The 14574-nt window shown below is 35.7% G+C and overlaps 2 protein-coding genes and 1 long non-coding RNA gene across 4 annotated transcripts in view; 2 read left to right on the plus strand and 1 right to left on the minus strand.

Moving 5' to 3' along the window:
• si:ch73-335l21.2 (RING finger domain-containing protein) overlaps positions 1–14574 on the minus strand; it is a 29012-nt gene that overhangs the window by 4836 nt on the left and 9602 nt on the right. The window contains exon 1 of one of the 2 annotated variants that reach the window (XM_052126903.1): positions 2469–6160. The exons of the other annotated variant lie outside the window; for it this stretch is intronic. The gene's annotated coding sequence lies outside the window, so the exon portion shown is untranslated. Of the gene's footprint in view, positions 1–2468; positions 6161–14574 lie in introns of those variants that run through there. 2 annotated transcript variants of the gene reach the window in all.
• Positions 1750–2847, plus strand: LOC127644012 (uncharacterized). Its single transcript, XR_007970613.1, has 4 exons — positions 1750–2080; positions 2209–2349; positions 2437–2602; positions 2832–2847. It is a non-coding gene; the product is annotated as an uncharacterized LOC127644012 (long non-coding RNA).
• On the plus strand, positions 13054–14563 carry LOC127643997 (E3 ubiquitin-protein ligase RNF182-like). Its single transcript, XM_052126983.1, has 2 exons — positions 13054–13521; positions 13812–14563. Exons 1-2 carry the CDS (start codon positions 13110–13112, stop codon positions 13868–13870), a joined length of 471 nt encoding a protein of 156 aa, XP_051982943.1. The 5' UTR covers positions 13054–13109; the 3' UTR covers positions 13871–14563.

Consider the following 14574-nt stretch of genomic DNA (forward strand, 5'->3'; position numbering starts at 1 on the left):
GTCAAACACATATTGAGCTTCACATAACACATAACATACATGTGAGTTGCAAAAAAAGCTACACATAAGTATTTTCTCAGGCACTTATTTAGACTAAATAGAAGCTTTCAGTAGATAATTTCAGTAGTACACAATAGTGAAATCATACTGTTCATGTGTTGTACTTGCTATAGTTTACTTTCATGTTATTTCTTAATCAAAAAGCAATTTCAATTGTAAATCAGGTGAAAAATAGCATGTATAATGTGTGTGCACATGCATGGGATACTGATAATTCACCATTGTTGCACAGCAAATCAACATGATATAGCATTTATTAGTATGAATATAGTACTCATTTATCTTGTAATAAACAAATAAATCGATATCCTGTGATAGTAAACTTATATATGTCTGAAATAATCATAACAATATATTTTATAGAAGTGCAAAACAAATAAAAAATATATACTCATACATACCTATGGGGCTCTAATGACCCTATACACTTTTGGTACTTAAGCCATTATAAATGTATATATATATATATATATATATATTTTTTTTATTTTTTTTATTTTTGCGTTACATTGTAATTGAAAGATTGAGGAATACTAAAGAGGTGTGGGCACAACTCCAAAAAAATGGTTGAGGAACAGGTGGTGGAATGAGGTCCCGGGTCCATGACCCAAGGTATGCATTAAAGGGTTAAAGTAATATTCTGGGTTCAATACAAGTTACTTTCTATCAACAGCTTTTGTGGCATAATGCTGATTACCACACACAAATGTTTTTTTTGAAAAGCAAACGATCGATGTTGACTATTCTATCATTCTGATCATCATGCTAGATTTTGGAGGGTTTAAAGGCAAAAATGTGAAGCTTAAAATTTAAAAAATGCACTTGCATTAATTCTTCTGTTAAACTTCCCTAGTGAAAAAATTATACTTTATTGTATCTCTTCTATGTAAAGCGCTTTGAATTACCAATTAACCGCAGTGATGGCTCAGCGGTTAAGGGTTACTGACCAGAAGGTCAGGGGTTCAAGCCTTGACACCACTGTGGGGCCCTTGAGCAAGAACCTTGAACCTTCTGCTCCAGGGGTGCCGTATCATGGCTGACCCTGCACTCTGACCCCAGCTTAGCTGGGATATATGAAAAATAAATAATTTCACCATGCATATGCAGAAATGTATGTATAATGTGTGACAATTGATCAATTTATTATTATTAAATGTGCTATATAAATAAACTTGCCTTGCCTATTTTTTTTTAATTGTATATTGAAAATATACTAACCAAAATTGTACTATAAATAGATTTAAAGTATATTAGCATCATGCTTTCACCAATTTTCACAATACAACTTTTAACATAGTTTAAAATAATTGTACTTTAGTATATTATCTAAAAATATATTTTAGATAAATATACTTGAAGCGAAAATTCTATTAAAAGTGTATTTATTTGCACTTTACTTAAAAATATATTTTAGGCGCAAGTGTAAAAATGAGCATTTCAGCAAGAAAAAAATAACAATGCGTAGTTCGTGTGTGGCCGCTGTTCCAAATTTTTTTATTTTTTTGGTTTGTTTGTTTCTTTCAGCGTTCTTTTAATTTAAAAGCATGGTTGGTGTAACTGCCTCCCATCGGCAGTTTAAATTATAGCTGTTTATCCTGCTATTTTTTGGTACCTATAGTAGTTTGGAGGCGGAACTATTCATTGCGGCGCCAGTGTTCCGCCCGTAACTAATTAAGAAAACACCTGTTGCGCAAAGCGCCAAAAAAGACAACAGAAAATAAATTCAGCTACACTAAGTAATAAACATGCAAGCAGACAAACCTAGAAGAAAGAAGACGAGGGGAAAAATAAAAGATGATTTAGCTCCTCATAAGGGCTCTTTTAACTTTGACCTCGTGCCTCATGTCTATCATTGGAGGGAGCTACAGTTGGTACATTTTGTTGTTTTACAATTATAAAACCATGTGGGATTTAAATAAACACTCTGCTATTGAAATTTGTATATGTTATTTATTGTAATGGCCTTGAAAGCAGAAGCACATGGACTGAGGATTCGACGTTCTTCTTCGGTAAATGCAAGGTAATATATTTTGATTTAAACCTCATTTTCTGCTTTATTGGTTTAATACTCTTAATAATTTTTTGTTTTTTTTTGTACTTGTGTAATTGAATGTTAATAACCACATATTTTTGCTTGGGTCTTTGCAGAATTCAATCGCATATCTGGGGAAGATCTGAGTTCTATGCAGCGTTGGACACGCATTCTGCAAGTTTCACTGAAAATTATATGAGAAAAGGAGGAAATCAGGGAAGAACACTTGATGAAATTATGCATCATGTTGACTCAAGGTATTCCTTTGTGATTATTGTCTTCTTTAAATCATGATTTGGCTATGATTGTTACCCTCACTTCTACCTGTCTCTACTTTTTCGTAGTGATCTGATGTAACATGTTTGCACTGCAGTACCTCAGGGTCTTCCAATCCTCACTGCGGTCAAGCCAGCCGCCACGTCGAAATGAGCAGTCAAACTAGCCGCCCCTGTATTTCGTGGTGCGCGTATACACTGGCTATTGCGGTATGACCGTCAGAACTAAAAACAGGTTAAATTCCTGCAAAGGCAATTTCACATTCATTCATTAATTATGTCTGTCCGTCTGTCTGTCAGAAAGAAAGACAGAACGAAAGAAAGATTTTAGCACATTTCACAACCTGTCACTGCATGATATATTGAATTCCAAAATAAGAGCCCCCCCCCCAAAAAACTCATATATTACCATTTTTGTCCATACATTCAGAAAATCATAAAAATAAAAGTCCTTGCTTTCACAGACCAATTTCACCTCAGATGGGGAGGACACCTTCTCAACGTGTGAACTTCAATGTTTCAGGATATTCTGATGTTGTCTTCCAAAATAAGAGCCCCCCAAAACTCAAATATTAGACGTTTTGTCTACAGACAAATTTCACCTCAGGTGGAGAGGACACCATCTCACAGTGTCACTTACAAAAGTACAAGACATTCTGTTATTGAATTTCACATTTAACATTTTTTTATTTAAATAATTTTATTTACAAATTATTTAAAACTCTTTAACACTTTTTTTTATAGTGAATATGTGAACACTTCTTTAAATGGACAGAATGTAATTAACAATATTATTTTACCAAAAAAAAAGACAATAGCATAATTTAAATAAAAAGATAAATAACATAAATGTAGTAATTATGTTAACTCAACAGATTTAACGGCACAAAATGCAGTCCCAATTATTGACTCTGGCCCATTTCAGCTTCTTCTGAGACATGCCCAGGCATTTTTCATGGTACCACCTCTTGCAGCGGTCACACTGGATCTAAAATAAGTTAGAAATATCACTGAACTGCTACATACACAGATCCACGTTTTAAATTGCTACTCCTTTTCACTTTCCAATTCTCCTTTTACAAGTGAACAAAAAAACTCACCCACTTTGTCACACGTTGCCTACTTCCATTTGGCTCTTTCTGTGCGCACATGGAACAGTGATTGGTCTCATCAAACACTAAAGTATTAGAAATAAATAAATTGGTAACAATAATTTAATGTTCCATGTCCTTTTTAAAGGAACCACCTTACAATATCAACATTACATACAGCGAAGACTGCATTTATTTATATATATATAAAACCAGCGAGATATTTAGGTAATTACTAAATGTTGCTTTTAAACCAGGTTTTAAAATACTGTACTGTATTACCTAGAGTGAAAATAACAATGTGTGTAACTTGTGTCAAGACATTATTTTTACTATTATAAACTGTCCATTTATACCCCTTTTCATTTTTGTGAACCTATTTATGTCACAGTATATCTATGGTGTTGCTGTTTATGTCTCATTTCATGTATTGCATGTATTACGTCTCATTGCTTGCAATATTTCCATGCCTTCAGGCCTCTGCATAGTCATCTGGAATCTTTTTTTGTTATTTGCCAGGCTTGTTTACTTGCATTACTGGCATGTATTACCCGTGATCAATTTTCCTTTTGCCTGCTCTGAGAATGTCATCTTTATTTGTAATTCAGTTGATCCCCTCTGTGTTTATGATTGCATGTGCTGCATTAGAAGCCATTGCCAACAAACTATATACACCCTCCTGTGGCATCAGTATTACTGTGCTGCTGTTTTGTTTTTTTTGTCTTATTAAAATTCTACATAATGCTGTTAAATAACGACACTCGATGGTGAAAAAGTATTTTTAGCAATAAAATATTTAATATATAAAATATTTTTTGTTACTGACCATTTTATGAAATCTTTACAGCTTTTTGTAGTAGCCATTTTATAACAGCTGTAAGCTGCTCTGTGTTATAGCTCACCATAAGTTGTCCTGAAATTACTGGCCACCATGGCTTCACAGGCCGTATTCTGTCTGTCTTAGCTGATACTACTCTGGCAACCCTACATTTTCTGGTAGCTTTAATGTAATAATATACAACCTGGCTGTGAGTGTTGACCGTCAGAAGACATCTTAACTAGTGTGAATTCTTTCTTTGAATTGTGAATTATTGTTATAACCATCTATTTCCCTCTGAAGCTGCATTTTTTCTGCTACAGTTTTTACATTACACTAGACTTCTGCATTGTGCATTTGAATTCTGACTAGAGTCTAAACTGTTAAGCTGCATTTTATTTTGTATCCCTCCACGCAACAGACAAACACTTGCTTTACAAACCTGATTCTTTCAGTATCTGCAGAGCCATCATTTTCCGCTCTTGTGCCATTTCCTTTTTTGATGTTCCAAAATGTAAAACTGGAACACCTGGAAATGCCCTCACTATTGCCCTGGCCATCTAAACAAATAATAACATTTACAAACATTGTGTGGACTGTGTCAGACTCCAGCATAGGTCAGCATTCCCAACTACAATATTCCAATTATTTTATATTGTGTCATGTTTTGTAAATTGTTGAAACAAACATCAACTTAATTTTATTGTATTACGGGAATATGTATTAATTAGGAAAAGATTACAAAAAGCTTTGGGGAAAAGATTACAAAAAGCTTTGCTTTCAAATGATAAGTAAATTCTAAAATTATAACTCCTCTTCTAATCGTGAAAGTCTAAGTACACCCAAATAATTATCTTAAACTCTTAATTTCATTAAGTTTAAACCAAATTACAAGGTATGGCATGTAAATAAATCCATTAATTTAATGTAATTCAAAGTCTTTACAACATTTGTAATGTCTCCATAAATTGTGATGTCATTAATTTAATTTGCGATTCGGGAAAAATATATGATATAGTGAATTTCTTAAATTTTTTACCAGGCTACTGGATTCATATTTGGTGTAACCCTTTTAGTGAATGTAAATCCGTGAATATGTATCTCCACCAACGACCACTCCTTGGTTTAGGAATTTAATGAGTTATAAAATGAATACCTGATTTTTTTGGAAGCATGAATGGAATCAGCTTTCTGTTATTTTTTGATGGATCCATCAAGTACACTGTGTGGTTGACAGCATTTATGTACTGAAAATGATAAGGGGGAAATGCAGCCAATACATCTTTTAATAATACACCAGACACTGTAAATAATGACATATAGATATCATTCTGCTACTCACCAGAAGTTTCCAGTGGACGTCGCAGATGTTCACGAATGAAAGAATTGCCTGGTAATTGTCAAAGTTGACCTAATGAAGAAGTTAAATAATAATTACATTTGCACTGTAAACCATAATTAGTCAATTTAGCTTTTCAAAGCAATATAGAAAGCTTGCATATTCACTATACATTCAGTATGTAGTGCTGCAATAGATCATTTATAATTTTTCATACATAAGGTCCCTGCACAAACACAAAATTGCACATCCACACTGTAGTCCTTGCAACCACTGTGATCACCTTTGACAAACTGCAGGACAAGCTGTGAGCTTTCCCCATGCAGAATCACCCATGCTGTGTAGTGATTGAGAATATATATGGAGTTCCCCATCTCCAGCTGAGTTTCTGAATGTATGGACAAAACATCTAATATTCGAGTTTTGGTGGGCTCTTATTTTGGAATTCAATATCATGCAGTGACCGGTTGTGAGGTGTGCTAAAATCTTTCTTTCGTTCTGTCTTTCAGACAGACATAATGAATGAATGTGAAATTGCCTTTGCAGGAATTTAACCGTTTTTTAGTTCTGACGATCATACTGTAATAGTCAGTGTAAACGCGCACCACGAAATATAGGGGCGGCTAGTTTGACTGCTCATTTTGACGTGGTGGCTGGCTTGACCGCAGTCAATCCTCCTGGGGGATGACCCAGAGGAATTCTTCAGGATAAGCTTTGTAAGTATTTTTATTGATGTTTATTATTTTTTAAATTGTCAATTTGCTTTATTACATTATGTTATATATTGGGTTATGAAAAAGTTCTGGATGTACTTTTACATTCGACATTGTATTTGTCTCTTGTGAAATAATTCTGATTTGCAGAGGTGTGGACTCGAGTCGCATGACTTGGACTTGACTCGGACTCGAGTCACTAATTTGATGACTCGTGACTCGATAGAATTAAAAAAGACTTGCGACTCGACTTTGACAGCAATGACTTGCAACTTGACTTGGACTTCAGCCGTCTGACTTGGAAATACTTATACTTTTTAAAACCAAAGATAAGAGTTGTATAATTAAAAATGTGCAGTAAATCAACAATTAATTTCCCAAATAAACGATTCATTTGATTTACAAATCTGCATGTCAACACTCCTTATTCAACGAATCAGACAACCAACCAATCAGCTTCCATGAAAGCTGGCGCACATTTAAGGACAAGGACACAGCAAAAATTATACCAAAGGTGATATAATTGGGATATATTGAAAACAGCGTTAAAGGCAACAAAAGGATTGCAACATGTAGAACCTGTGGTTCCAAAATTACAGACAGCTTGTAGACAACGTCCAATTTTGTGAGGCATCTGAAAATCCTCAGACAGAGGTAAGTTGTTAACTAATTTACGTCAGCTATGGTTCAGTAACATACATGTCTATGGCAGCACATAGCAGATTTACAGGCTAACAAATTCTGCATATCGAAACGCAAACTACTTTTTACTGCGGTCAGTAGCATTTAACGTGTTATAGCAATTGGTGTAATGGACTAAATCTACCCAGTGTTTTATTATGCTGTTGTATGACCTCGATAAAGGAACGTCATTTATTGTGACCACACACGTTGGTGCTTTTTGAGCATAACTGGTCAGAACGTGCATGTAAACACACTCATTCCTTTGCAGACGTGCTGGTCCTCTGTTATGCGTTTAGCTATATTTATTTAATTATATTGGTTATGGTTCTAAAAATCACAAAACTGATAATTTACTCTGTCCGCAGCGCTTTACAGTATATAACTCGTATATGCAACTTAAATGTCTGCAATTAGCCACTGCCTGGTAGTATTTCAGATTTCATTCACCAGTTCAGCACGTTCAGCGTCCTTTCACTGCGTGTTTAGAGTAAAAGTTTGGTTTGCCTTAATGTGTGTCCAAAGATAAGATCCATGTATCATCTTTATTACCCTCTTTGGTCTTTACAGGTAGATATCGATAAAAATAAAAAAAAAGATAAAATTAGATTATAAATTAGAAACTTCTAGATAAAATTAGTATACATTTACTATAGTAAATTAATACTCTGACACTAATTTGCGCAAAGTGCACTAAGGACTTGTAAATTGACTTGCCTGCCTTGACTTGAGACTTTAATGCAATGACTTGAGACTTACTTGTGACTTGGAATACAATGACTTGGTCCCACCGCCATCCTAGGTGTATATGACATTCTTCTTTCAGACAAACACTGTCTCTTCCAAGCTTTATAATGGGAGTGAATGGTACCTTCGATTTTGAAGCCCAAAAAAGCGCATCCATCCATCCAAAAAAATCATCCATACGGCTCCAGGGGGTTAATAAAGGCCTTCTAAAGCCAAGCGATGCATTTTTGTAAGAAAATATCCATATTTATAACTTTATGAAATATAATAACTGGCTTCCGGTCACAGCCGTCCGGGATATTTTGTAATATATCTCTGATTGTGTTTGGCTGAAAGAATAAAGCCATAAACACCTAGGATGGCTTGAGGGTGAATTAATTATTTGATAATTTTTGTCATTTAATAATTCAGAACAATGTAAAAGTACAATAAAGTATTCCATTGAACTTGTGATTTTCCAAGTCTTCTGAAGACATGCAATATGATACAGTAAACTAGAAAAACAAAGTTTATAGTTTTATTTTTTTAAGTATTATAGTTCACCCAAAAATGATTTAATCCATGTCTTCTGAAACGATATGTTCCGTTTTGTAACTCCGTAAATCTTGTCCTCTCTCTCTCATGATTTAAAGCTTGATTACATTTCCTTGTGCTTGATGATTGCACTGCTGTGGTTATCAAAAATGAATGAAGTTTTAATTTTTTTGGTTAATGAACAGCCCCTGGTCACTAGAATATATCCAGCACTGTTGCAATGAATATGAAATTCACACTTCCTATTTTTCATTCTCTTATAGGATTCAGATGTAGATGAAGGCTTCAGTGAATTAGATGTTGGACTGCTCACAGTTTTACCTGAAGGCATGCCTGCCAAACGTCCACATGCCCTCAACATGGATGCAATGGAGGGAAGAATTGTCATGGATGATGTCCCAAATTTGCCACATTCTGTATGTCTCCATTTGCTTTTATCTATGCTCTAAATTTAGACCATCCAAAGACAATGAGGAACACATTTGATTTTATTCAGGGCATATTTCTGTCTTTGGGAAGAAAGAATCTCAAACTCCAAACCCTTAAAAATCATCTTTTAAGCTGAACTTGTTTCTGGCATATTTTGCTGTAATTGCAGTTCAGTTTAAGAATCTTTCCAAAAACAGTTGCAGGTTTTTCCAAATTGTAAAGGCTCTTTCTTTTTTTAAATAAATACTGTTTTGGAGTTTGCACAGTGCCTGTTCTGCAAATGCTTTATACCTTGTTTTTGGTTCAGATATTATGTTGTCAAGCAGCAGAGTGCTGTAAGAGGTCTAAGTCTTGAGAACAGGTTGTTTTAAAGGCATAGTTTTTTTTATTGTGTTGTTCTTAAGAGTTTCAGCTTTTTATTACACAAATAAACCGTTGAGAATTTCAAACTTGTTAAGTGCGTTATTTGAACTAGAAAAATAATGTTCAGTTTACTTAAAGAGAATGTGGAAACCGATTGCACGTAGTATTTTAAGTGTACACCACTTTAAGTGATAAGTAAACTCATGTTGAGATTAGTGGTATTTCAGATGTAAAGTGAATGAATTGTATTAATTTTAAGTTAATTGACTTAAAAGAGTAATTTTACTAATAAATAATTTGTAAGGTTACTAATTAATTTATAGTAATTAACAAAAAACAAGCAAGTAAAGCTAACTAGAAATTTACTATTAAGTTTAATAATAACAAGTTGACATTACTTGCATAGGAACATTTAATATAACTTCATTTTAGTAAGTAAGTCTGCTTTGCAAAAATAAGGCAGTCGGTTTCCTTAATTTTTAAGTAAACTGAACATGTCAAATTTTACAGTGTATGTAAAATACTGTCTTGTGTAAGACGATGTAATGTTTAAAGTATATTGTACAAAGTATAGCTAAGTAATAACAGTTTGTTATTGAAGACAAAGTGTGTAATTTGTAGTATTTTGAATAAGCCAAAGGTGTTACTGAGCATATACTTTTTACTGAAATATAATACACTTATGGTATATTGCTTGTATGTTTCGAAGACACTCGCAATTAATTTGTAATGTACTTGTAACACAAAGTACACTTTAATATCACTAATCAAGCATGTTATTACCCTACACTGGCATATACTTAAAGTATACTTGAAGTTGGTCCAATTTAGTACACAAAAGTACACTAAATACACTTGTGCTTTACTACAATTTAATTACAACTAAAATATACTTGGTACAAAATTAGATGTTCCAAAATAGCACACTTCAAGTTAACTAATCATTAACACACTTGAAGCATACTTATAATTAGTCTGGCTTCAAGTATACTTAGCATATTTTTTTTTCACCAGGGTTGAGCACTATTTGAGCTGTTGTAAAGTTCTTTCAATCATCATTTTTTTTTACCATCGCTTTAGGGTTACGTTGTCATAGCAACGCAGTTTTAGAATTGGCTATAACTTTAGACAGAAAAAGTTTGTAAACAATTTTTTCACACTAAAAATCATGTTAACACGCATATTGTGTATGACATGTGGCAATACTTTTGAAACTGAGTATTTTAACGTTTACAGATTGGCCCCCATTCACTTCCAATGTAAGTGCCTCACTGTAAACCATATTTTTGATTAATTTAAAGGCAGGGACAAGTCGAAATACATTTGTGTGTTAATCAATATTATGCCACAAATGCTGTCAATTGAGCTTAACTTGTACTGAACCCAGAATATTCCTTAAATTATGTGGAAAAGAACTAGTGTTCTGACTTTAAATCTCCTCTAAAAACATTTTTAAATCATAAGAGCCATGTTAAGGGTCATAGGTTTGTTTCATTGTGAGTGTTTTACAGCACGTTGATTTGCTTGGCAATGACGTATCTCCAATTCAGCCACACTTTTTTCATTGTTGACTTTCTCAACTTCCTTATGCCCTTTTTTGTCTTGATCCCACAGCACGTAGAACACGCAAGCACAACTCCTTCAGTATTTACACTGAAGGAAGGAAACGGAGAGTAAATGATACACCCAAGCCAGGGAATGAAGGGGAGGGCAAAGCGAGAGGAAATATATTCTGGGAAGTCACTGTTGGGTTGATTTTGTTTAGATAAGGCTCATGCTGTCCAGCTCTGTTGTATTCTATTCATGGCACTGAATAATTTGTTTATTATTAACAAATGAATAGTCAATTGATTCTGACTTTTAAGAATTTAAATCTCAAATAACATTTCAACCATTTTAGTGTACTGTTAAATACAATTCTATATATGAGCAGCTGATGTGACATGTTTTCACTGTCCAATAATAAAAATAAAAAAAATTTGGTTAAAGGGATAGTTCACCCAAAAATGAAAATTCTCTCATCATTTGGTCACCCTTGTGCCATCCCAGGTGTGTATGACATGTATGTGTATGAAAAAGATATTCTGAAGAATGAATGGTGTCCTTACAATGTAAGCCAATGGGGTCCAAAACTTTCAAGCTCTTAAAAGGACAAAAAGTCAGCATAAAAGTAATCCAACAGTAATCTATGCCTTCTAAATCGATATTATCGCTTTGGAAACAATCCATCCATCCATCTTCAACCACTTATCCGAAGTCGGGTCGCGGGGGCAGCAGCTCCAGCAGGGGGCCCCAAACTTCCCTATCCCGAGCCACATTAACCAGCTCACATTACACTGATGTAGTCTCTCCACCTAATCCTGGGTCTTCCCCGAGGCCTCCTCCCAGCTGGACGTGCCTGAAACACCTCCCTAGGGAGGCGGCCAGGGGGCATCCTTACCAGATGCCAAAACCACCTCAACTGACTCCTTTCGACACAAAGGAACAGTGGCTCTACTCCGAGCTCCTCACGGATGACTGAGCTCCTCACCCTATCTCTAAGGGAGAAGCCCGCCACCCTTTTGAGGAAGCCCATTTCGGCCACTTGTACTTGCGACCTAGTTCTTTCGGTCATGACCCATCCTTCATGACCATAGGTGAGGGTAGGAACAAAAATTGACCGGTAGATCGAGAACTTTGCCTTCTGGCTCAGCTCTCTTTTCGTGACAATGGTGCGATATAGCGAGTGCAATATCACCCCCGCTACCCCGATCCTTCGGCCAACCTCCCGCTCCATTGTCCCCTCACTCGTGAACAAGACCCCGAGGTACTTGAACTCCTTCACTTGGGCAATACCTCCTTCCCTACATTGAGTACGCACTCCATCGGTTTCCTGCTGAGAAATCAAAATTAATTCCTTCCTCATGAAAAATCCTCATTTCCGCTCAGCTCTCTTATGCATTTTCATGAGAGAGCCTCGTTCACGTGTCCTTGCAATTGACGCATTCGCGTTTGCATGTTCTTGCAACAACTGAGGGTTGTGCAAACTGGAAGTTCTCGTGAGAGCATGCAAACGTGCATGCATCAAGCGCAAGAGCTTCTCTCATGAACCTGCATAGGATAGCTGGGTGGAAGTAAAGCGTTTTGGGTAAAAAGGAATTAATTTGTACTTTGTTTTTCATCCAAAGCTATCATGTCACTTCAGAAGACATGGATTAAACCACTTGGTTGTATGTATACTTTTATGTCCTTTTTGGAGCTGGAAAATTTTGGACCACATTGACCCTTGCATGGTATGGACAAAAACACATCCTTCATCCTTCAAAATATCTTTGTGTTCCTCAGAGTAAGTAAATGATAAGAGAATTATAATTTTTGGGCAAACTTAAAAATAACAATTATAAATTGACCAATTTGTTTATCTACATAAATTCAGAACCCTAATGACAACATTTTTTCAGAAAAACAAAATAAGAGGACAGAACTGGAAAAGGACAAAACAAAATTCACTATTAATAATGGAGTTGTAAATATAGATTTTGTTTGACATGCAAGTTTCAGTTTTGCTTCAATCGTTATAGGAAATGCCTGTTAAAATCAACAGACTTTTTGTTTATTGGGAATTTCCACCCACTAAATGTAATACAAGTTTTTTTAGTTTTTTTTTTTTACAAGATGATCTTCCTTTATTATTTTTTTTATTGTATTTTCCTTCATGTGGAAAAGTAAATAAAATGCTTGAAGACGCCTTTTAAGTGTAGAAGTCAAAAATAGGCTTTTTAACGATGTATGTCAATAATTGTATAAGCTGACACTCGTGGATGTAATGACATCACCGGGCCAAGAAACAGAGGGTGACATCACTTTGTTTGCAAATGTTAGTCAGGTTGCTAGAGGGTTTGAACCGGTTTGGCCGAGAGAAATCCCCGCCTCTTCCCTCCTACGCACATTCCTCCGCCTTCAGTTATATAAGAATCCCCTGCACGACTCAACGGCACTTCAACATCAACACTGCTCAAGTACGCGACAAAAACAAACAAACCGACAGCATGCCTTCAGAAACCGAGTGCGGAATCTGCTACCGGACTTTCAACGTCGTTCGGCGGTGTCCACGACAGCTGAGCTGCAAACACACATTTTGCGAAAGCTGCCTGGTGACGCTCGCGCGGTCCGTGGAGAGCTCCGAACCCCGGATTATGTGTCCGCTGTGCCGTCACTCCACGCCTCTGTCAGAGGCGACAATCAAAGATAATCTGCCGGTAGACGAGGACATTTTGGAGCTGATGGTGACCGCGGGCAGCTTGGAGGGGTGTACGGATGACGACGAAGACACCGAGGAGCCGGACCAGGAAGCGTCCAGCCCGCGTAAAGAGGACAGTCCGCCGCCGAGATCTCCAAGCGGACGCCTGATGAGATCCATAAGGCGCCTCTTCAAACAAATCACCGGGGAGAGTAGGAGAAGTGAGTATTTTAACTTAATAACCTGCTCACTTAAAGGAATATTCCGGGTTCAGTACTGGTTAAACTCAATCGGAGTGCCTCACTGTAACCTTTTGCGTTAATTAAAGGAAAGGAGGAACGAGTCAATAAATGTTTTTGTGGTAATCAACAAGATGCCACAAATGCTGTCGATTGAGCTTAACCTGAAGCCGGAATGTTCCTTTAAAAATGTTTTCACTTTGTTTATTGCCTTTTTAATGATTTGAGAACCCAAAGCACTCATTGTGATTTCTTGTCTTTTGTGTTTTCAGACTGCATGACTGATGAGGATTTAAGGGACCTGGCAATGATGTCCTGCTACATTGTGTAACCAACACCAAGATAATCCCAAGTGTCAAGATTGTATCTTATGCACCCCTCAAGCACCCGGGCCACACCTTGCAGAACCAATGGGAACACCTGGAAGAAGTTGTTCTGTTCTAGCACATTTTAAAGTAGGAACATCACCAGCGGTGCTGGCGGGCATAAGAGTACTGTTTACTGTTGGGTGTGTCGCATTGTCATAACAGAGAGTTTGGGATATCCCAGCACAACCCATAAACAAACAGATACATTCAAGAATATTTATATATTGTATTAATCTATATTTATAAAATGTGTCGAGCTTAAAGCTGAAATGAACCACATTGCCTACAGATTATTCTCCATTCAGGCCTGGATAATTGTATTTCTTTTTAATATTATTATTATTGTTATCATTCAAAAGGTGTATTGGACTATGCCAATGCATGGCAGATTTCTCCTGCAATAATGGACCAATACTATAAACTGTCACTTACATTTTACATTTTGTTTTTAATTTATAAGGAGGGAATTTCAGTGTTATATTTGTATCAAATGAATAAAAATGATAGGTTCCATTATGTTTGTCTTTTTGAACAATCTTTATTTAAAAAAACAATGACATTATTTTACATGTATTTATTTTTAACTATGTTATTTTTATAGGAACAGGATGGAAATACGTTGTGTACTGCTACATTTGTAAAAAATAAAAAATTCACATTTTTATAA

Source organism: Xyrauchen texanus, chromosome 1, assembly GCF_025860055.1.
Source record: "Xyrauchen texanus isolate HMW12.3.18 chromosome 1, RBS_HiC_50CHRs, whole genome shotgun sequence".
NCBI lineage: Eukaryota > Metazoa > Chordata > Actinopteri > Cypriniformes > Catostomidae > Xyrauchen > Xyrauchen texanus.